The following is a 24,453-nucleotide window of genomic DNA, read 5'->3' on the forward strand; positions in this document are numbered from 1 at the left end:
TCCAATCGACGTTATTCATTCCATATGCATTACCAACGTTGCGACATTTACGTATGCATGTATTATAATGTGTAAATTACATGTGGAATGAATAACGTCGATTGGATTGTAATTGTTGAAAATGTAACTTCTTATAATTCTTCCACCGTAGGTCTAAATAACAAACCAAACTTTGAAAAAGGATACTAAGCTCTATATGAATGGATACTCTAATTGTCGCCAGGCCCAGACTGGCTATACTGGGTGATCGGGCGATGTCTGATGCGCCTTTTGCTTTTTGGCGCTCCTCAGACCAATGAAGTGTATTTAGGCGCTTCTGACCCTTTTCCAGCCAATTCGCCCGATGCGCCTTTTGGTAGCCAGTCCGGCCCTGATTGTCACTGCACAGATTGTAAGACTACTTTTATTGTTCAAAATATCGCCTAGTTTTAGAAAATCTGGTACTTCATTTGTTTCAACATTCATTTTACTATAATACTATCTTGAAGCCACTGTGTATTTTAGTCATTGCAGTCGACAACACATGATTGGCCGTTTCTTTGCTTTGTCGTATTGCAATTTGACATCTGATTTTCTCTCCATGCACGACCATCACGAATAGAGTGACAGAGAGTCATATTTGCATGTGACATTGGCATATATGTACCGAAAAAAATGTTTGAAAGTGGTTCTGGCTTCTTGTTGGGTTTAATACCATATCTACGCACATAAAATTGACTCTTCTGGAAAACGAATTCGATTTCAGTAAGCTCGGCAGAGTAAAGTTAACCAGGCAGGAGCACTTGATTTGACTAGCCTTATTTTTTGGCGAACAAATTTATTCAACTTATGTCAGTGATCATTTGAGTTCATTTCCATACAGTATATTACAGTGTATAACCGCTCCTGCCTGGTTTATTTTACTCTACCGTGCAGTAGGTTGCTTTTTAAAAGAATCCCAATTAACTAATTTTTCTCGTTATATTTTCATCGATTTCGAACAAAGGTGCTAAAATGGAATGATTTCATCTTAGTCTTTTATTATTTCGAATTTTTAAAACTGATGTCGGACCATAATAATAATTCATAAATTTATCAATGGAATAAGACTGTTATTGTACAATACGCGCAATGAGTCGTCAGTCAAAACCTATTTGAATTAAATGGAAAAATATCGAACGTTTTTCTAGATTTGATCAAAATATTTTCGAATCTTTCACTTCATGTGTTTTAGCAATGCTAAATTAGCATGTATGTATGAATGTATGTATATGTATATAGGACGATTTCAACATTAACTCATTATTTGTTGTTGTCGTCGTTGTCGATAGAAGATGGTAGGGATAATAACAATCCTCCTGATATGTAAAAACACAAATTGTTGAATATTTCTTAATACCTTTCACAGGCGGCAAGAACATCAGCAGGTTTACTATCGGATCTATTACTTCACTTTAATCTGAGTATTTTCAAATTTTGATTTTAAAGCTTTAGCTTAATTTTTGTGAATGTACTCTTCGCTACATAAAACCGTTTTAGTCAGAGCTTGTCTTTTATTCCTGTAGTCGTTATCGACGACAGATGATAGCCGTCTGTAACTGTGTAAAAACTTGACATGAGAACGGTTGATTTTAATTCAAACATACTTTGTGTGCATAACTGAACTTTACTTTATCTTGAGTGTCAAATCCATGTTCGAGTCTTAGATTTCTCATTAATTTCAAAGTTTGAAGCATTTTGTTCATACAAATTTTATAACATGTGGCTGGTTCGCCTGTTTCAATAATATTTTCCTATTTCATTACACATTTCCATTATTAATGAAAGTACTGTTCAGATGGTAACGTCGGCCGGTCAACAAATCACTTATCTCCAGCTGAATGGATATGGTGAAAATATGCATCTGTCTATCATACTGAAAATATCTTTTTATTACCAAAATTAATCCTAATCTCTTAACAATATGTTTGGCTATTATATTTTTTTAAACATTCAATACATATACGTGCGTTGGTCATCATTCACAAAAAACAGTGTATATAAAACACAAATTGTTCATTGTTAAATGTAGCATCGATTTGACCTGAAAATGTTCAAAATATTTACGCAAATACTTATTTTTGTTTCTTTATATTTTGACAAGCTTAATTAGTTGTGTAAATTGCGCAATTAACACTTCACGAAAACTATGTACCTTCCCATTTTGTTGAGAGTATATAACACATCAACCCCTCCTATTGATTTTAGCTTTTTTAGAAACAGTCATTGGCTGCTACATCGGTTTTTTATTTAAAAATACATAATGTGTTTTAGTATTATTAAAAAACGCTGTCCAATAGTGAATGTTTCATGTGCATAATTTTGTTCACCCTTCCATGTATATAACATCAATTCTCCCCTAATCGAAATCAGCATCAAAATAATATTTAGTTTCTATATTTTAAAAGGGCCACAATGTTCGTCAAAAGTTATGTGTAATAAACACTGCATGCTATGTATACACAGTATGTGTACAGAGAGCAAAAAAAAAATCACCCTCGTCAATTTCCTGCATATATAAAAGGGAATCGCCAATCGATGAAAACGGAGGGTGATGCCAATATGTGTTTGAGTTTCATTTTCGTCTGGTTTTTGATATTTTTCTAAGATATATTAATAATACCTCGATAACAGGAAAATAGTTCTGAAACAAGGAATGATTTTGTAACCAGCAAACCGATTATCTTCAAAAGGACACAAACAACGTGCATATTTTGTACTATTTTTTAAAGGCCGCAAGTACTACATTTGGTAATACCACAGTTGGACCAATGCGAGCTGAGATTACCATTCATCATGTTAGATTTGCTGACATGAAATGAGTTCCACGACAATGGCCAAATGGGATATGTGCATAAAAAGTAACCAGTCGTCATACCTAGTTTTGGGACAACGACAGCTAACCTATCGCTGACGACAGTAGACGCTTAATCACTGATCAGTATGATTATGGACTCTATTACTTCGATTGGTCTTTCAACAAAAAATGATAAAGAATCTATCCCATTAATTATTTATATATAACAGCTTTAGCCGCAGTTCATCGATTATTATTTTGTCGATGCTGTCGTTAACAGATTGTCGCAAAATGGTTTTATTGGTGTTTCCTAGATTGTTTTCTTTTTTCTTTTTTGAGGAATAGATAATACAAATTTGGATAATGAGAGGAATACGCGACTTCTTCCAAACGTTACGGAATCAGCCCTTAACAATCAGATTACCACATTCTTAAATGAGAAAGTAAAGTATATTCAACCTGTCGCATCCTGTCAACCTGTCAACATTCATCTGTTATCGATAACGACGACAAAAATAATGACAAGCTCTGGATAATATGGTTGTTCATACAGTAACATACATGTTAAAAAATTGAAGTACAAGATTTGAAATCAACCGAATAAAAATACTTTGATCGATGGAACTAATAGACCAGATAATAATACTGGCCAAATGCTTGCCTACTCTAACAGGTTAATAGTAATTACACTAAGTGAACATGAATTTAACATTGGTCTGGAATCAAATCTATTTTGCCCATTTTCTATGCCCACAGCTATTCCATCCGGTGACTACACGATTCTGACCATTCTTACTTAATGTGACTAGCCTAATGTGACTAACAATCTATTAAAAACTCACACTTTTAAAGGATTTACTCAAAACTTGTGGCATTCACCTTTTACAAACGAACCAACAAAAAATGAGGCTTCGTAGTTCTGAATAATTTTGTTAAGTGATGGAATTATTCGAAAAGAACTTAAAACTACAGAAAGTATATAGAAACGGTATCAGCGGCAGATAATGTTTTTGATAAAGTTACATATAGGCGGTAGGCGGTACCTGTCAGTGAAATTATTCCGAAACTATTGGGAAAGATCAATTTAGAGAAGCAGATTTTTTAGATGGGAATTTTTAACAGAAAATACAACCTCTTTAGCATTCCTAATCAGATCATGATTGACCGAACGATCACGACGAGGTTCACGATTAACAATTTCAAGTGCTAAGTACAACGTACTTAGTACATAGAATTATTTAACGGAACTATAATTTTTCTAAAACACATTGCAACTGTAAGAGGAATAATGCCTGTTTGCCGATCTCAAATTATTTGTTACGAAAGTATAAATTGATTTTTGTTTTGCATAAAAATCTGTCGCGTGCTTTGTGTAAAGAGAAAGTCCCTCTTGTTCAAACTATTCACACAAAAAAACAAACCCTAATTGTAAAGGTCAGCAAAACTGTAACAAAAAATAGCCTATTGTTGAAACGTTATATGGGTCCAATCGGTGCAGCATGCAAATTTATTTTCTGTTTTGCATCAATCGAAGTTTGATTGACAACTTTATTGTTAACATCAAATCAAGTATAAGCTTATTGGATTCGACAGGCAATAAACACAAAACAAAACTTTTTCGATAAAATACAATTGATACAGTTTTTTCGAATGATTGATTGGCATAAATTATAACTGAGAGAGTTGACGAGGTAGTCACAACAGTGCAATCGTATCAATATATTGTTGATGGGTAGCCTAGCTTTCTGTAGCGAATCTAGCGAATCAATTAATGTTTTATTATTAGCAGCTCTGAAGTGTGTTTCATCTACATTAGGTTTTCTAAACTTAACCTTAAGAATAGCAATCAAATTTTACTCCATTTGGCACGTCAAATGAAACACTGAAGCCACAAAAAAACATTCTAATGAGTTACGTCGACAAAGGCCATATCGTATGCAATTTACACACAACATGATAAGATAGGATTTAAAAACATAGTTTTTAACATGGGCGCCATCTGTGCCATCAGCTAAAAGTGTACAAATCAGCAAAGCTCCGAACCACAAAACCAAATGCCATCTGTTTCGCTTAATGTCAATTTATAATGAATACGATGCGGAATGGCTTCCATAATTTTAACGGTTTTTAAGAGGAATTTGAATGGTTTGAAACAATAAAAAACTTTCGAAAGAAATTGCAGGTTTATTTATAAGTAAGTAGTATGTCAACAGACCTCAATAGGAATTTGTTGTTCTAACATTTTCGATATTTTGAAGAAATCTTGGAAAACATACTATGCTACTGATTATGCAGACGGCAAGCATGACAAGATTGCACGTGTCAGAGTTTATTTATTGTTATTGTTATAGCTGCCGATGACAGAACTGAAGTCTCTTTCGTAATTGTCATTATTCAAATTCTCCTTAAACCTCCCACGGTAATTAAAGAAACGGAATTTACCCTAAAAGTACAGAGGCTGTACTACAGCCGCCAAAATCGAAATATCCGGACAGAAAAATGAAGTTATTCCCTTGACTGTAAGTCATGGGTTTTACAAAAACAAATACACCGTACGTAACACGTTCACTATGATTAAAAATGTATGGAAATGTGATGAAAAAACGTTAAATGTTAAAATTTTGTGCCCTTGGTTAACACGATAACTTGAGTAAATCTCAACGGATTTTCAAAAACTTTTTTTAATCGACGAAGTAGTGAAATCCTCAGGTCAAGTTCGAAAATTGGTGGTATCAGTTCAACCATCTGGGAGTAGTTCTCGAAGAAGCCTTTTCTGCTTTTTGTTAACACGACAACTGGAGTAATTCTCAACCGATTTAAAAACAAAATGTTTGGTGGAGAATGGAATCAATTCCTGAGGTTAGGTTCTAAGATAGATTATGTTGGTCTAACGAACAAGCTGATGTTGCTAACAGAATTTTTGTATCTATTTCAATAGTATTTTTCTTGTTATGTGACTTTGCCTTGACAAAACCGAATAAATAGAACAAAAATTAACGAGTGTGAAGTTTGCGGCCAGAGCGAAGCGAGAGCCGCAATTGACACGAGTTTAAATTTTATTGAAATCATACGTCATTTTTTACCGGGGCATTTTATATACATAGTTTCGAAGATTTTCAGTGAAACTAAACAGAATTAAATCATCAATGAGAGATTTATTAGACCGTTCTAGTAGTTCTTCTTCTAAATGCGTTTTTGTGGCAATCAACATACAAAATTACATTTCATTGAAATAAATCAATAAATCATTGCCAATAAAAATACTTTTGAGAAACTCAGACAAACAGTCAAGGGATCTGACCCACCCAACAGGTGGGGCCTAGTAGATAACTGCAGCATTTTCAGTCAAGCATCAATATTTTGCAAGATACTTCGAGGAGATAAACAACTTGTAAGCGTCTTGGTATCTGTTTATAATGTGTTTGGCCGTCGTAAAATATTTGGTGGTTGATCGTTTCGGGTAAAAATATTTTTTTCAACTTAGTTTATTAAAAAAATGTTTGTTTTTTTGGGGAATAACGTAGAAGAATTCTTGGATAACCACTTAATCGTTAAATCTGTTACTACTACTGATGTTCCAAGTATCGAATACCTCTAGAGAGAATCTTTTCCTTCATTTGTTTTCACTTACGCTTTTACTATATAATAGAACACCAGCCAATAATCTTAGCTTTATTTGGTCGTCAAGTTTGTAACAGATGATTTAGTTGACGTTAAGGTGATGACCATCACCATCACTTGTTCCTTAAAGTTTCAGTTTGAATTACGGGAACATTTTTCTATACGATGAATTGCATCAAAGCACATCAGGTAACCACATGAATTTTTTCAGTGTATCAAAGCTTGCTCTCGATTGACCAATTTACGCTATGAGTCAACGCGGTTTTGATGTTTTATAGGGCTGGTAGTCATTGATGAGCCGATAAAATCAATAAAACAATTTGTCAATTCTTTGTTGTATCATTGTTTTTCTTTTGAATATTTTTATTTTATTTTACGCCTACAAAATGCAACCCAATATTTACAAAATTCAGCATGCAATTATAAAATATTGCACCATCATTACACTGTGTAACGGTGACATTTGTATAATGCTTGTTGCTTTAAGACATTTAGAGATAATTTTTATTGTAGTTTTATAAGTTCCATTCGAATTGTAGTGGTTGTTCATTATTGAGGACTAAACAGTAATATTGCACAATTTACAAATATTACTTTTCAGTTCATTTTGTTTACTTTTCCTCAAGATTTTAATTTTATCGTATAAATTTTATTGAAAAAAAGTCCTGTTTATCTAACACTTTTTCTTTAATTTTGGCCACTATACAGTAAAATAGTTAATTTATATACGTTATATAGTGTGTATGGGTGTGTGTGTGTTGAGTGTGATTGTATCCTTAATTATTTTGTTTATTTGTATTTTTAATAAACAGGTCATTTAAGCACCGATCTTCAGCTTGGTATTAATTCTCCTCTTAAGATATAATGTACAATTTTCATTTTTTTTTAAATATTTTGTTTTTAAATTGAAATATTTTTTGTTTCAAATTCAAAGCAATTTTATATTATTTAAAAAAAAAAAAAAACAAATGTTTTTTGAGTTTCCTTTTCTTGTTTGTATTTAATGCTTAAATATAAATATATAAATTTACAAATTTCTCTAATTATAAATGTGAATAGCCTTTTATACAATTTTAATTTCTTTACAGGGATCTTAATAAGGATACTGTTGCTTGCTGTGATTTAAATTTTTGTTTTTTGTTTAAATTAAATATTTCGAAATCAATAAATTATTTAAATCCGGGGCGAAAATAAGTTAAATTTTGTTATTTTGTAAGCATTTTTTGTTTGAAAAAAATTGTATTTTTCAAATAGTTTTTTATCCATTTTTCTTTTAATGTTAAAATAGGTAAATAGGTACACGAGCTAAGTTAATTTCTCTTTCGTTTTAATATAGAAATTGTAAAAATGTGGTTTGAATGTTGGCCCATAAACTGAGCAAAGTTTATCATTTATTTACAATAAAAAAAATTATTTTCAAAATTGTCTTCGACTCAAAGGTTTTTTTTTGTTCTCTTTTTTTCGTTTAAAGAATTCGTCTTGAAAATAACGTGCACTCAAAGATGAAATTTACGACATAAACGTAACTCGCGTGTATCTTTTACAGCAAAAACAATCATTGCACAATAAAATCTTATCTCGAGACTTTCCTTGATTTTAATATCTCATGTTTAAGTGGACGTTTTTTCTTCAATGAATTCTTTATCGGTTCTTCGATAGCGTCCACGTTTCTCTTGCATGCGATTTATTACTTTTTGTTACTTCTTTTAAGAGAGAATCCAGATTTGAAATGAAAGAACTTTAAGCCTGATTCTCTTCTGACATCATTTTAAACTACAGAGTGTCCTGATGCTAGTTAATCGAGCGGAAGAATATCTGATGATAAACGGTCATTTACATTTGGAAGGAAAATGATGAAAAGTTTAGTTTTCGTGTGAAATTTGTCGATCCGAGGCGAAGCCGAGGTCAATGATCACAAGAAAATTGATCTTTTCAACTTTCTACACTGTGTTACATAATGAATTTTATCTATCTAGAACGATAATCTCGAGCTTATCTCCCTAGGGAGTTTTTACTTATCTCGATATATCTGTTCTCGACAGATAAAATATGGTATGCACCTATTGCCAGACTGTTATTTTGACGTGTAGCCATTACTGCCCACGCCTTCGGCTCTGGCAATAATGTCCTACAAGTCAAAATAACAATCTTGGCAACAGGTACATAAAATATATTACATGCTGCGAGTTCTATGAGCCCCTGTGATCTGTTGTGATGTAATAAGCTTTTTTCGGTACTAGGAAGAACACAAGAAGCATGTAAAATATTTGGTGTATTTACCGGAGTTTTTTTATGGATCAAAATGAAAATTTAGAATTATTGTGCGTTAATTTCGGAATATGTTGTCTGGAATTTGGACAACATAGACAATGTATAATAAATGTTCTTTCGCTCTTGACATAAAATCCATCAGCAAGTGTAAAAATTGTTGAACGCTATCGGTTTCATCGGTAAAACGATATTATGGTGGGTATCATAAGACCAAAATAGACACAATTTATATATCTGTAAATCTACGTTGTAATAAATATGTTGAATTATTGTTAAATATATTTGTAATAATAAATTTGCTTTGTTTGTTCTTTTCGTTATTTTTCAATTTTCATTTTTTTTTATCTCTTCCTTTTTTTGGTATATTCACATGATTTTTAATGAAGTATTTGGTTTCTATCTTAATATCAAATTTTCTTTTATTTTGTTCATTAAAGTATAATTCTTAAACTCTAAAATTTTATGTTATTATCTAAAGGCTTAACTATTAAAAACGAACAATCATCGTTACATATTTACAAAAATAATACTACCAATTTAGATGCCTTTCGAAAAGATTTAACAAAAATTGTTCTTTTTCAATCAAATTTCTGCAATTAACAGCCACAATTCGGGATGTGTGATGTTGATCTCAATGATTAAATTGGGTTATTGGGGGAGAAGGAGGTTTGAATACATAATCAAGCCAAACTCATTCGGATAACCGAGAAATTATTCGAAGAAGTCAACTGCAAAAAAATTCAGTTTGACAGTGTGACAATGATCTATAAATATAAGCTCAACCGGTATGACTTCAACGGATCGTAATATATTTTGTTTAACAAATTTCAATTTTTTTTTAATGAATAACACAGGTAAATCGGATCAGTATATAGTGAAAACTTTCATTACTATGAAAATGACTGAAAATGTTTAATTAAGGATGTAAATAAGGACACACTGTATGTTAAATTGATATTTCTGTAATGTTAGTCTAAGGTTAATTAAATTGCAATTTTTTGTTCGAATTAATGACGCATTCCGGGATCATAGAGACAACTTCAATCGGTTCTTCATTAATTTTTGATGAAGGAACATTTAGGTTTTACAATTTCATTTAAATGACTTACCGATTTTACTGACGAAAACATTGCTGTTGGCGACATATAAATGTTTGTTACGGGAACTTGATTGTATATGCCTGCAATGTTTGTATGTCGACAACAGCTATATTCGATCGATTGTATCGCTTTTTGATAATCTCTATTTTTTACAAGATCTTCTTCGTTCATCATCATAATATCAATTTGAATGTGATAAATTGGGTCTGGTCTATCGCTGATGATTTTAATTTAGTTTGTGAGCTGAAGTTTATAACAAATTAAAGTATTATTCAATCAACGTCCAAATTTTGTTACAGGGGACGTCAGTGAAATTTAGACATTAATTTTTTTCAGCTGTTTTTCTACTGGTCCGTTCGTGCCTATGCTTGTTCAAATGAGTGAAATAGGTACACATACCGGTAAACCGCTGATAACTAGCTGAAGCGAATTCATGTCTAAATTTCACCGACGTCCTCTGTACGACCAGAATTTATGTATGCAATTCTGTTATATTATATTGTCTGTGTGTAACACATTAATCAGTTTTGTTAGTTTGTTACATTGAATGTATTTATTATTTAACGAGATCATTCAAGAGTTCCACATTTGTCCATTACAATCAAAAAAAACACGAGAAAAACAAACAAACAAAACTATGACGAAACTCTTTCAATCATTTTTTTAAAAAATTCACTGAAGCAATCCTCAATTTTTACTCTAATTTTATCATAGAAAAAGTCTTCGATTTTCTTATATACTCAATATAAAGCCACGTAAAATATTTCTTCTTTTTTTTCTCTCTCTTTTCTTGTTCTCTTTTTTTTCTCAATAAAAAAAAATTAAAGTCGAAAAGGATATCAGTCACAAATTCTCTTTTTTGTTTGCTGTTAAAAATGTGTGTTAAAAATATTCAAATTTTCAATTTAATAAAAAAAAACACAAATTTACTCGAAATGTATTTTCTTATATGCAACCGATGATAATTGGTGCCTGATTCGATTCAATCACACTCGGTCGCGTCTCACCGTGTTGGTTCTGGTGATGCGCCACATGATTGTATTGACCGTTGGCCAGTTGCGTGCTGTGACCATTGGACATTAGTAAATGTGTTGATGGTCCTTTCGATGGCGGTGGCGGTGTTTTTCGATGTATTTGTTGTGGGGGTAAAGATTGCTGGGATTGTTGCTGGTGTTGCGTTATTAACAATTGTTGTGGATGATGCGATTGATGGTGGATTGAGTGGTGCTGTTGCTGGCCGGCGGGATGATGACTTGACGATTGCATGGATGTGCTGACCAGACGAGTGGGAGAATTGCCGATGCTGCGAAGATGCGAATGGGATTGCATGTACATTTGATGCATTTCATAGAATTCTTTCGATTCTTCGCCATGGTCTTTGTCAGCTGAAAAGTTGGAAAAATTGTTTGATGTTAGTTGTGGTGGATACATGACAATCAGTCTCCGAGCAAAAATTGAGTAGAATTTCGAAAGAAAATCTGGTTGACAACTTACATAAATTTTCTGACGTTGCAGCAGCCGCCAATGCCAACTCCTCTTCCAAATTATTCGGTTTACAGCTCGTTGTCTTCCAGTGCGTTCGTAGTCCCGAAGCGCTAATATACTTCTTGTCACAACCGTTACAGACGTATGGGCGATCGTTTGTGTGTAGTCGCTTGTGTAGTTTCAGGTGCACGAATTGTGTGAATTTTTGTGGACACAAGTCACAGGCATAAGGTTTCTGTCCGCTGTGCAGTCGTAAATGGGTTTTCAGATTCGACGTGCTTGAGAAACGTTTCTTACAAATATCACATTGATGGGGCTTTTCGCCTGTGGAAAACCAGAGAGAGAGAGAGAGAGAGAGAGAAATCGTTAGAATAATCCAAATCAAAGACATGACAGTAAAAGACTTACCGGTATGAACTAGATGATGTTTCTGTAGATGAGCTAATTGAGTGAACGATTTTGTGCATACGTTACATTGAAATGGTTTCTCGCCCGAATGTGTTCGAAGATGGACCTTTAAATTGGACAGTTGTCCGAACGTTTTGCAACAAACGTTGCATTCATAATGCATTTTGCCATCTTTCTTCTTTAAAGGATATGGTAGACTTCGATATCCACGCGACGTACCACCAGGACTCATCGGACTGCCGCTTCGAGTGCACGATCCATTATCTGGACTCAAGCAACATGGTGGCGACGAACGTGTTGGTGAAGGTGGGATCGCCGTTAGTGGTGTCATTATCGGATGGGCGAGTAATTGTCCGGCATGATGTTGCAGTTGAAGTATACCGTTCGGTGGCGATAGCGAATGGTTTGATATTCGTTCGTAGTGACCGTTACTCAGAGGTGGAGAATAGGTCGAACTTGGAACATTCGTTAATACATTGTCGCTAGGTGAGGAAGAAAACAAATATGTGGAATATGGAGGAGTTCTTTGATTTTCGTAACTCATCGAAGACATTGTAGCTGTTGGTGTGGTATAAGATACTTGTGAATGAGAAATGGCTTCCTTTTCCATTTCTTCGTCAGCATTTTTTGTTTGTGCCGGCGAAATTCCAGTAGGTTCAGATTGGCTGTTTGGTACGTAATTCGAACTAGAGTCTGGACTGCAAGCGTTGCCGTATCGTTGGGATTTCTTATATGAATATGCCATTTCTGTTGGTGATGTTGGTGGGGGTGTTGCATTTGACTGTCTCTGCTTTATTGTTTCACTGAGTCGATTGCCGGTTAAAATTGTTTCTAAAATGCTTGAACTAGGTGGTGTGTAACGTAGGAACGTCGCTGGAGGGGACGTAGTTTCAGCCTCATAATAAGGTTTGGTTAAAGGAACAATGGTATAAGTTGATGATTCCGTTACAATCACAGTACTTGTGACTGGCGTTGCAGCACGGCGTCGAGTTTCCGCCTCTTCTACAATGTTATCATCCGATGACACAGACTCTTTGTCGGCAGATTCACGTTTAATTATTTTATTTTTAAACTCGTATTTCAATGGCATTTTCATTTTCACTTTTCGGTATTCATTTTTGTCTTCGATTTTCTGTGACACCACCGTCTCTTTGGGAATGTTCGCCTTTTTCGAACAGTCAAGAACGTAATTGTTTTCGTCCTCGCTGTCACTGTAATCTTCCGGTGGTGTCAGTCCGTCTTCATAGTGTTCATTACTGTGATACCCTTCGTCCGATCGAACCGATCCATCGTTCGGTGTCAATTGATGTTCGTATGGACCGTCTTTCGTTAATACTGGAGAGGTTGAATCTTTTTCCTTGCATTCATCACGAAGTGGCGATTGATCCTGAACAATTACTCGCATCGGCATGCCATTCCCTTGCGACTGCTCACGAAAATGCACAACACTTTGATGTGTCGGTCGAATATTTGGCGAAAGAACAGCAATCGGTGGGGATGGACTTGGTGTCGGAGATCGTCGCGGTAACGCAAATCCCATCACATACTTCATGTGTGTGAACGCCACTTCCGGTGCAACCGGTGTCGGTGCTACAGTGTACGATTTTTTGATAGCTTCCTCCTTGCATATTGTGTACGTAGCACGTTCCGGATCAACATCATAGCCAAGACGTTTCGCAAAATCGCGGCAATACCAAACCATTAGCTCTTCATTTGGCATTATGTCTCTAGTTGTATAAAAATAGATATTTTCTTGATGCTGGCAGGCGACAAGGTTCATCACTCGAAGACTGTATGCGGATGCAACGTATCGCATCCAATTCGCTTGAGTGGTATCAGAACCATCAAGGTAATAGTATTCATTGTCTTTGAAAATCTGCAAAGAAAAATGATTCACATTGAGTGTTATTCGATATTGGCGTCGGGTCTGATGCGAATAACTATGATATTCACTTGACATTCGTCAATTTGCACCAATTATTTAGATGTAATACAAGCAAATAGATAAGAAATATTTACAAAAATGTTTTAAAATAAAATAGTCACCTTTATGTTTCCATAAGTAATATGTCTTGTTCCCTGCACCTAAACCCACAAGGAAAAATAACAATATCATTAGTAAAGGATAGACTTGCACCAATTATTTAAAAGCTTATTAGTAATGTAAACGGGGAGTGATATCAATAGCCTGCTCTCTTTTTACACAAGAATCGGGAAGCACTCAAAAAAGTTTTTCTTAATTTATAAGCTAAATGAATTCCTCAGTGCTGCTCAGAAGAACTTTATCTAAAACTTTTTTTTAAATAAAAGAACCGGACAACGGCAACTTCATACGATAGTTAAGGTAAATTAAAACTTGAAAGCATTTTCAACAAATTTTTATTTTCATTCGGGTTGTACGAGCAAAAGCGAAGGAATCGGTAGGGTATAATAAAATAAACAAACAAAATGAAACCTACCCGCCAAAAATATCTCCAATTTATTTTATCGCTTGGACAATTCGGTGTTTTCACAGCTACACCTTCGAATGGCCCGAATCTGGTGCCACGAGGAATAACGCCCGTACTCCAGACGCCTTCAGTCTGCAATTAACATTCGATTTTAGAAATTTTACGGTCTAATTACCGGTCAATGTTACCTTTACATTTGGTGTAGATAATACTAGTGACGGTTTGAGCGTTAAACTTCTGGGCAAAGTTTTATCCGCCCGCGATGGCGTGCCACGCTCGCACGGTACATCAGGAACCATATAAACTGCCAATCGTTCAAAGTCATCCTCACGCATTCGGGTTACATCGTATTCTTCTTGATCGCCCGGCGTCGGACATCTGGATCTCGGTGGGCTGCTACCATCCATTGTGATCTGGAAGTATGAAAAAATAGATAAAATTATTACACGCAACACGAACAACCAACAACAATCTGCAATCATAATTTAGACAAAAAAAAAATCGCTTAAAAAATTGAAAAACTAAGCATTTCTCAAAGAAAAAAGAAAGAAAAACTTGGCCCTCACTTTGCTTCATTGGCGTGTAAATGACTAATGCCGTTGCTAAGTGTAACCTCGACTGGGGTTACACTGTATATATATAGAAGAAAAGCGAAAATGGCAAAGACCTGAGCGGCACAATGGTTCATGGATATTCACTCCATGGGAAGGGCAAATTAGATACAATCGAAGCGGTCATGAGTTTTTCTAAAATTACTCCACCGGTGTTTGTAGTCATTCTTCGGAATGTTCCAAATTACAGTTGTCGAATTTAGTCTAAAATTTACGAAAATCGACTACACCGAAGATGTATCATTTTCCACCAGTGGAACTTTTACTATCGATCCGTTGATGCTTCCACTGACCCAATTTTATACCATCGAAGTCATTGCATACACCCCATTCAACAACCATACAACTGCGCTTTGAATTGCGGCGCATCGTAGGTTCTAGTCGGTAAAGTGCAATCGTAGTGCATTCGGTGAAAATGAAAATAGAAAATTCATTTTCCATTTACGTATATGAACAAAACTTTCTGAGCAACTTTCATATACGGAGATTTTTGGTATATATACTTTGTACGATATATATGCGTGTATATGGACTGGTGATGCTGCGCAGTGTCTGCACAACACTTTTTTTTATTTAGTAATATAATTTTGTCAATCGTAATTGGTATACTCGTACCAACTTTTTTGAAGAGTTGTTAGTTTTTACTCGAAATTTTGTTTAAAAAAAATATGAGTTCGTTTTGTAACCCATCGTTAAATAGTCCAGGACAAGAATCCTTTTTGGTCTAGCAAATTTTTACGTCGACCTCACGTCCAATATGATCAACTTTTCAATCTGTTAATTCCTCTTAAGCTTTCATTTTTGTCTCTACCAATTGAAAATATCTCTACAAATTTAGTGCCAAAAACCTATATACATAAAGAACTTAATGCATCGAACTTTTCTCATTTTTTTTTTCAGTTCTATCGTCACCACCCATCCAATCTACACTGGAAAATGCACCGTCTACTGCATAGTATATCAAAAAAATGATGGTTATTAGACGTGAAATTATAGCAACATGAACATATACACAGTCAAACATGCGACAAGTGTACGAATGTACGAAAGTAAATTTTATCTTGGCTTTAGTTATTTTGCGTCGTAATTTGTACAAATCTATAAAATAGAGGAATGCATAAAGTTGCAATATATCAACTATGCAACAAACGAGAACAATTTTGATATTAATTGAGACTATTCATGTTATCTACTATTACAGACTAACAATACCGAGTGGCCTTGAAACGAATTTTTCAGTTGAAATTGATGCATCTGAAGGGCATGACGATGATATCGTTGTGTGATATTGTTTTTATGATAAGGCTGTTTTAGTGTTTTCTTCGATATGTTCATTCGATGCATTCAATTTGAATCAATTTTAAAAAAATCTGGGCCATTCACTTCCTTAATATCAATGTTCAATTTCTACGCTGTTTTAGAATAAAACTAATTGGTTACACTCACAGATGACAGTGTTTTTACAGACGGTATGTAAATACGGAAAAACTTTGTTATTTTCTGATGCAATCTGTAATTTTCTCAGAGTTTCCATGAGAAGATGTCTTCCGTCAATATTTTACGTAAATAACAAAAGTCTCATAAATCGGAGATACAAGATGCATTCATAAATTAAATCCAATAAAACTCGCTCCTATCGCATCCAATAAGTGCGATCGAAAAAAACAACCGAAAATGCGGAAAAGGAAGCAAATATTATAACACTTTTCTTTAAGCAACAAAACCTTGATCTTCTTTAGCTAAGACTGATTATTATTCTAAATATATAATTATCTTCACGAAAAAACAGACATGCGTTCACAGATAGAAGTGCAGTGTAAACGAAACACGTTTGTAAGTTAAATGTAAAATTGAAATTGCAATTGGCACACATCCGAGAACTAAGAGCCTTGACTTTAGCTTTTTCATTTTGTAATAACATTCGAAAATTGTTAATATTTTCGGTTGGCTATAAATATAGATTTTTCATTTTGGTTTGTTAATTTTGATTTTATTGGAACTCCTACACACAAACTTTTCCTGTTCCAATAAGTTTTCAATTATTTATGAAGTAAGTCACTAATAAGTTCAGTTATGTAAGATTAATATATATTTTTCCGAATGGATACACCATATCTACACATAAATAGAATACTTGAAATGTTATTACTATTATTTTGTTCATGTATTTTTTTACATGCAAATGCACAGTATAGAGTTATATCACAAGCGCATCTGTATAATTAGGTGCAAGGTTAGTATTGGCGTAAACACTACTTGTTTGTATTTCATTTATTCTAATTCGAAAGAATGAAAATATGTGTTTAAGGTTGGAAAGGTAGCATGACTGAGGATAAATAAATATATATCCGTTCAGCTTAGTACCATGGAGAAGATTACTCAGTTTTCCAAACAAAAAAAAATTTTGGAAGGAAGATGCCTCTTCACAATATTTTCATTTTAAGAATTTAGAGAATTATAAGAAATGGGAATCCTTTACATATTGTAGAATTTCCAAGACTTGTGGCAATCATATATTTTCCGAGCTACAGTGCAGGAATATCCCCAGCCCAAAAAAATATTATCAAAAATATACCTCGTACTGAAACATAGAGTTCATGTCAGGATTTCAGTTGCGAAGTTTATTCTCTACATGCACTGAACCCATCGGCAAAGGGTAGAATTACCATGTACGCCATTATAGATACACTGACGGTATAACTTTCGTTTATTTCTGAAATCAAATTGATTGCGAAATAATACGTAATTATTTGCTGTAACTGTAGACAAGTAAAGTCTCTGGAGAGGATTACATGCAACTATCATTTCATATTTTATTTTTTAAATCGGTAAAATAATCACCACCATTTGGGGGATAACGAATAAGTTGAACTTCACAGGAAATGTAATTTGTTGTATTGATTCTGTGGTTCATGAACAGCTTAAAAATAGCTTTTCAAATTAAATTAAATACACACGCTCAAGTCACTGTACAACATTTATATACACAATATATTATATATATATGGTGTATAAGATGAACATTACATTTTTCCTCGATATTTCCAAAATTAACCTTGAAAATTGCATCGCGCGCAAGTCAAATAGTAAAGCGTTTCATAATGGAAAATTAAATTTTTAAAACGTAAATTATTCTTTCAAATAGAAGAAGCAAAAAAAAAACAAGAATTACCACTCCAAATTTCAACGATTATAGTCAAGTCTAAAATTTATGTTTTTTCGTCAGCACTGAATCAATTAGTTTTACACAATAATGCAAGCAATATGTACACATGAGTTATAGTTGTTTTTTTCGATTGATAAGCCGCACATCAAAACAAAAAGCTTTCCGTTTTCTTTGCAGTAACATTGCAAAATGCATGCAACATCAAGTTCGAGGCAATCGACTTTACTTTATGGGTGGTTTTAAAACTTTCATCGCATGTATGGGTGCATTTCGTGTATTATATGGATGGAAAATTTATTGGTATATATGCAATTTTAGTGATGTGAAAATTTGTCGTTTCAACACGAATTGAAAATTTAATTCGTATTTTCGAAACGAGATGTATATGCTATATGAAGGGCTTAGTTTCGTATAAATTTAAACTATTCAATGCGAGTCGGACGGAGAAAACAACTTTTCGAATCGGATTAAGTAAAGTTTGGATGAAAAGTGTTTTGCTCGTAAGTTACATCGCCATTTTGAATTTTCACTTTCGTAATAATCAAAAATTCTTATCTAAATCCCGTGACGAAGTAAATATATTCGTTACGAACGTTTCAACATGGTTGCACCTAATGCTGATTATAAGAGTAGAATCTGTATAATATGCATTTTTCTAGACCGATAGTTCTGTGTAGCAATGTAGCCGATATAAAGTCATTTTTTGTTAAAGAAAAAGTGAACAATATGAATTACGTCATTTCTTAGAATAAATGATTGAAAGTTAAACTTTTCCCATTCAATATAAGCTCATCACAAAGGTAATATGAATATCTTTTGAACATTCGTAACATATGTATAGTACACGAGTACACACAGCAAGTAGAAAAATGTAATAATTTGATATCTCAGTGTTTGTGTGCAATTTATTGTGCATCACAGTTGATATCAGCAAGGTCAATCATTTTGTTCATGATATTAGTTTAGTTAGCGATATTATGTAAGTCGGCTAATTAATTTTTTTATTTATTTTTAAATTAAGTACAGAAATAAAAACAAGAAATAATAAGTTAAAAGAAAAAAAAAATATTTGTATTTTACCTCACAATGTCAAGGTAATTTAATTGCATCCTCATTTAACTTGGGTAATTCCACAATCACACAATTTCTCATAGTATATATCAAAAGCACAAGATATTTTCGTTAATTCTTTTTTTTTATAATTTCAATTCACTGAAAATCGTTTGATTGAAAGAAAAATTATTTTTTTTTATTCTCAAAAAATATGAATATTAACACCCATAATTTCTGGTAAAAAACACGATTAAACCAATTTTCCACGCACAATTCACATTTGAATTTTTTTTTCTTCCCAAAAATTGCATAAAAAGGTTCACGACCTACCCTAACACAATATTCAATTTTCTCTGGCCCACTGTCGAAATGGTTGCCGTAGTCTAGCCGAAAAAAAAGTCATATGAAAGCACATTCATAAAATAGATTCCACAAGAAAAGGGAGTCTAAATGCACACAAAAACCGAACGAGAATCTGGGGAAAATGTGAAGCAACTATATGTACGGACGGAATGCTTTTTTCCACTATTCAAATCAAAACACAGTCATGAATTGCGCAGTGCAATCGAATTCGAGTCGATGAGTACCTTTAGTTGCACATATTATAATATACGAACGCGGAAAGTAAACACAGTGTGATGTGAGAGCTGATATGTTTGAATAATTTTTTTTTTTGTTGACATGCATTATGATCAATACTCCATGTACGAGCAATGGTATTGTTTTTTTAAATTTAGTGTTCATATGCGTCTTTGTCAGCTTAATTTCATTTTATTAACATAATTGGAAATGAAGCGCGTACATCCTTTACATAAATACCTTCTCTAACTTTTATAGTTCATTTTGTCGTTCGCTTATGTTAAAACTACATTGAAAATCTATGTAACTCGGTGCAATTGGTCTTTTAGCAATTAAAATGTCATGATACATCCTCAACTATAAAGCTTCTCCAATTATTTCACATGAAAATAAGCTCGTAAATTTGTATATTGCATGTACATGTGAATTGCGAACGAATCAACGCTACTATGCAAGCGGGACGTCTGATATTCAGTGGCGTCATTCGTCATTCAATGGGAAAATTGTCGTCTGCGAAAAAATTCAGTTACAAGTTAGTAACAAGATCTTATGCACGACAGTGGCATTTTCATTTTTATGCACTAGTGCGAAAATATATGAAAACCCATTTACACACTGCTGTTCATATATATATTTGAGTAAATCCTTAATTTGAAAGCAAAATGGAAAAATGTTTTCCAGTCATTATAACCTGCTACACTTAATGTTGTACTTTCAATAAAAAACGATAAACATTCAGTGAATCATTTTCAGCTGATACAAAATCGCGAGACCTTATGACTAAATCAAAATTCCGTAAATTCGTCTAGCGATTTTTTCGATAAAAAGCAATCGTCTGACGAACCATTAATTGTATAATTCAAATAAATGTGCATACTGCCGACGAGAGCAACATTCGATTTTACATGTTCTTTTTCTACTTCTCCTATTTTGTTTATATCATCTCAAAAGCATTGTACACTATACCCCTTCGACGCGGCACCAGAAACTGAAATAACGCCACTGTTCATAATGAAAGTGATCCTGTGAACTGGTTCAATGAACTCTGTACATATTCCGGTTCGGTGGTTGATTTAATAACGAAATAAAGCAGCATTCATTTCTGTTGTTTCACAATTCAAAATTCTGATGGAATAATGGATTTTTTTTTTCGTTGATTTATTTTAAAAGTTTTTTTTTTACAAAACCAAGACCGATTTTCAATTTCCTCAATGCATCAAAAATATTATATATCGCAGTGTGAATGCATTTCGCGGTAATTTTCCCAGACAGGCATATTAAAATTTCAAATGAGCCCAATCAATGTGAATTTTAAAAGGAAATTTATTCTTAAGGGTTATTCGCATTTGATAATCAAATTCGTCTACATGCACTATATACCCACATAATACAAACGAAAATGCGGAGAACTAGGCAAAAGCTTATGCGCCAGAATGAAAATATTGCATCAAGCTCAACTAAATTTCATGGAAAGTTATGCCTTGTCGTGTATAATGCAGTGTTATGATATCTATATGAAGGGCATGAACCTTTGCTGTGTATGTATAAATAGACGTCACCATGACCACAGACAAGCGAAAACTGGTGAGCACACCCAAAAGTTCTATATGAAGGATGGTTTTGTGCGTTTTTATGTAGTTTTATGGAATGAGAATCATGGGATTTGGCGGTATGGTAGGGTTGTTTTTGTGTTATTTTTTATTGCAGAGGAAAAAAAGTGATTTTCTTTGTAAGACAAAAAAACTTTAAATCGTATTCTGGGGTAATATGCGTCTTTTTCATTATATACAAAAAAAATCGAAATATTAGACGTGGTTTTTAAAAATGTAGAAACAAAACTGCATTTGTTTGACTATAAATTGTAGTCTTCACCTAAACTATAATACTTTTTTACTCCAGACCTCCTTTCGAACAATATATTTACTCCATGAATCTATGGTTTTAGAAACGGTAGACGTATCACGATTAAATGATGAAATCTGTTACTTCATTTGTTGAAAGTTTCTTTCAACGATTGGTTCAAAATCTTTTGCAATTTAAGTAGACATCAGCCATAACTCATTGCATACTTCTGTCGTGGTTATTAATAACAGATGACTGACCATTTCTAAGAGGACCATTTTCGGATATTGACGTCGTTCGACATGATGCTACTCATCTAAAATTGCTGTCAACGACAATTTATTGTCGAGTTTAGTCGCTGAAAAATCATTCAATTTTCTAATACACACAGAAAAAAAGAGTTTTATTGACCAGCGATATGTCTGCAAGGTTATTGACTGCTGGTGCTGTACAATAACAACATCGGCCTGGTTTCATCACCCTGACACGTTGAGGTAAAATCGAATGGTATTATTCATATTACTAAAATTTATGTCAGTTTACTCTAAAATACAATCAAAGTTCTCTCGTTCCCCCTACCTGTCCCCACTGTTTGACTGTATGGAAATTGCAGAGATATAAAACGAATCGTAAACTAATACATTTTCAGATTGCTGTGTACCCATTAATGCCATTTATTTAGAATAGGCGTATATCGTGCGTATACCTGACAAGTGAAATAAAAAAAAAAATCTTGCATTTTACGAAAGTATATCTTTTCGTATATCATTATATGCCTGCAACTGTGCGTATAATTTCTCATATTATATACATATATAAAAACTTTAACTTCATACTATCTGGCAATTATGTTGTATTTGTTGTATTTGTACAGAAAATATACCGCTTGAGTAGGTCGGTCATTCAACTCGCGAACTTCAGAGCTACTTTTTTATTATTTCTCTTTTCGTTCTCTATTTCACTGAAATTCACGACCGGTAAGCTTTTATGATAAAATTCATGTGGTATATACACATACGGGTATGCGGAAAAACTTACGAGGAAGTGCATGAAAATGAAAATTTTTAGAGCAAAAAAACACACACAAACTTGCATGTGGTTGTGGATACATTGAAAATGATTTGAAGTTACCAGTACATGTAACAAAAAATAAACTTTTAATTGGAAGAAAATTAGTTTTGAAAATGATCTACTTATGAGAATGTGACGACGGTATGAGCGGAGCTGGGTTTATTTAATCAAAGGGATGGTAATGAATTTAAGTCATGGGAAAATAATTAAAAGACACCTACAAAATGAAAACGAGTTCGTTTATCGAACATCAAACAGAAACTTTTGAGACTTAGTTCGCAGAAGCAGTTAGCAAAAAGCTCTTGTTGTTTGCCCGGATTTTAGTTGAATATGAAAAAATTAGGTTATACCGACAAGTTCATCATTTAGTTTTCTATGCTTCCTTTCATTTCATTTTTTTATACTTCGAATTTGTAATTAACAATGTTTGAATTGGAAACACAGATTCGATTATTTTTGTTCATCTCTTTCCCGTTCTTAATTACTACGACTGTTGTAGCACATATTCCGCAAATTTCGCTCGAAGCGAAATCGAAGTATCTAAATTATCTCATTGCAGACAGCCGGACTGTTTAAATCAGCCATTCAATTCGTACCGTATGTGCCTCATAGCAATTTATATAGTGGTATAGATTCACAAATAAAAACTATCAGGTGTTGCTCTACGGCGCAGGTAGTTTTTCAAATCCATTGTATATTTTGTGTTTAATACTAATACCGGCACCATAGAAACGTTAAGAGACATGTAAAGCATAAAAAAAATTATTTTGATCGGGTATAACCGTTATGATGGTTTCATTTGAATTGAAAACAAAATTCTCCTACTAAAAATGTATTATGGGAAAAAGTTCTCATAAAAAATGATTTTCGTATAAAGCCAGGAAAGACTAGACAGGATTGTTTAGTTTATGGTATTTGAAATTTATTGTTATGATTACGTAACGGTACATAAATGAAAATGCAATAGACTGATCATGGTTAGCGGAAAGTATCCTTTTTGTTTAGGTAATTTAAGGGATGAAATATGATGAGAATTGTGTAGGTTACGGTTTCAAAAACTGTTGCAATTTGTAAATAGGAAACCAAAAGATTTTGTTTAGATTTGTATCCGATTTTTTATTGATTAGATTATCACGATATGGATGCGTGGATAGATGTTAGATTTAAAAAATTTCATATGTTTAAGGTAAATGCAAGTGCAAGGTTTTGCTGAACAGTTTTGAAATGTCATTTAATTGTAGTTATTTCACTTTTAACACTTTTCTGAGAAATTACAAAAATTTGAGTTTCAGTGGAGTTGCCGTTCTTAGAAATCTCATTATTGAAGCTAACTGTAATTATAAAAATATTTTCTATTTTCTTAGTCAACAATTTTGGATTAATTTAAAAAATAGTTAGAAATAGAAACGACAAAAATGACACACGTACAACCCTTGTCGTTATTTATTGCCATTGTCGATAGTAAATTGGTATGACTAATGGGCAAAAGCTATTAGGTTCGTCCGAAATTTTCATTATGACTTAAAAATCAATTATTTTACCTTTTATGGAAGCAATTCTTCTTTTTTGTTCATAAATTGTTTCACCAACTTTGGATGATTATTACTTAAGCATAGAAATTAGGCGCGCCAACATTTCAGACTGCTGTCTACACCAATTACGTAAGTTTGACCACCAAAAATGACTCATTAACCGACTACTTTTATTCTAGATAATTATCCCCACAAAAGTGACAAGTGCAAAATTACATTCTCTAAAAATTGACGGTGCATATTTCACAATTTTGAAAATTTTCCATCAGCCAATTTCTTTTTCATCTACCTGATAGTAATCGGAAGGGTTATAGGATGATACCCATTTTAATGACGATAAGCAACCGGCAATTATCCGGTTTTAAAGAAAATGCATGTCAATGTATAAGTATTATGCTCATTAGAGCTCTGCGGATTAACTAGTGAAGTGAACATAATTGCGTTTTGAT

The 24,453-nt window shown here is 33.4% G+C and overlaps 1 protein-coding gene and 1 long non-coding RNA gene across 15 annotated transcripts in view; one reads left to right on the plus strand and one right to left on the minus strand.

Moving 5' to 3' along the window:
* Positions 1–14,077, plus strand: LOC119081855. Its single transcript, XR_005088535.1, has 3 exons — positions 1–151; positions 8,441–8,443; positions 14,064–14,077. It is a non-coding gene; the product is annotated as an uncharacterized LOC119081855 (long non-coding RNA).
* LOC119081726 (PR domain zinc finger protein 1) overlaps positions 7,126–24,453 on the minus strand; it is a 22,442-nt gene continuing 5,114 nt past the window's right edge. For 2 of the 14 annotated variants that reach the window (XM_037190879.1, XM_037190878.1), the window contains 6 exons: positions 14,339–14,563; positions 14,160–14,282; positions 13,747–13,785; positions 11,701–13,576; positions 11,302–11,616; positions 8,539–11,192 (listed from right to left, as the gene is read on the minus strand). In XM_037190879.1, the coding sequence (XP_037046774.1) occupies positions 10,753–11,192; positions 11,302–11,616; positions 11,701–13,576; positions 13,747–13,785; positions 14,160–14,282; positions 14,339–14,557 (3,012 nt within the window). In that variant the 5' untranslated portion in view covers positions 14,558–14,563 and the 3' untranslated portion in view covers positions 8,539–10,752. Of the gene's footprint in view, positions 8,405–8,538; positions 11,193–11,301; positions 11,617–11,700; positions 13,577–13,746; positions 13,786–14,159; positions 14,283–14,338; positions 14,564–16,207; positions 16,515–17,336; positions 17,508–17,602; positions 17,624–17,933; positions 18,124–19,007; positions 19,531–24,453 lie in introns of those variants that run through there. The other 12 variants (XR_005088522.1, XM_037190881.1, XM_037190876.1 and 9 more) reach the window with 12 other exon arrangements.

This window comes from Bradysia coprophila, unplaced genomic scaffold (genome assembly GCF_014529535.1).
Source record: "Bradysia coprophila strain Holo2 unplaced genomic scaffold, BU_Bcop_v1 contig_358, whole genome shotgun sequence".
NCBI classification, from domain to species: Eukaryota; Metazoa; Arthropoda; class Insecta; order Diptera; family Sciaridae; genus Bradysia; species Bradysia coprophila.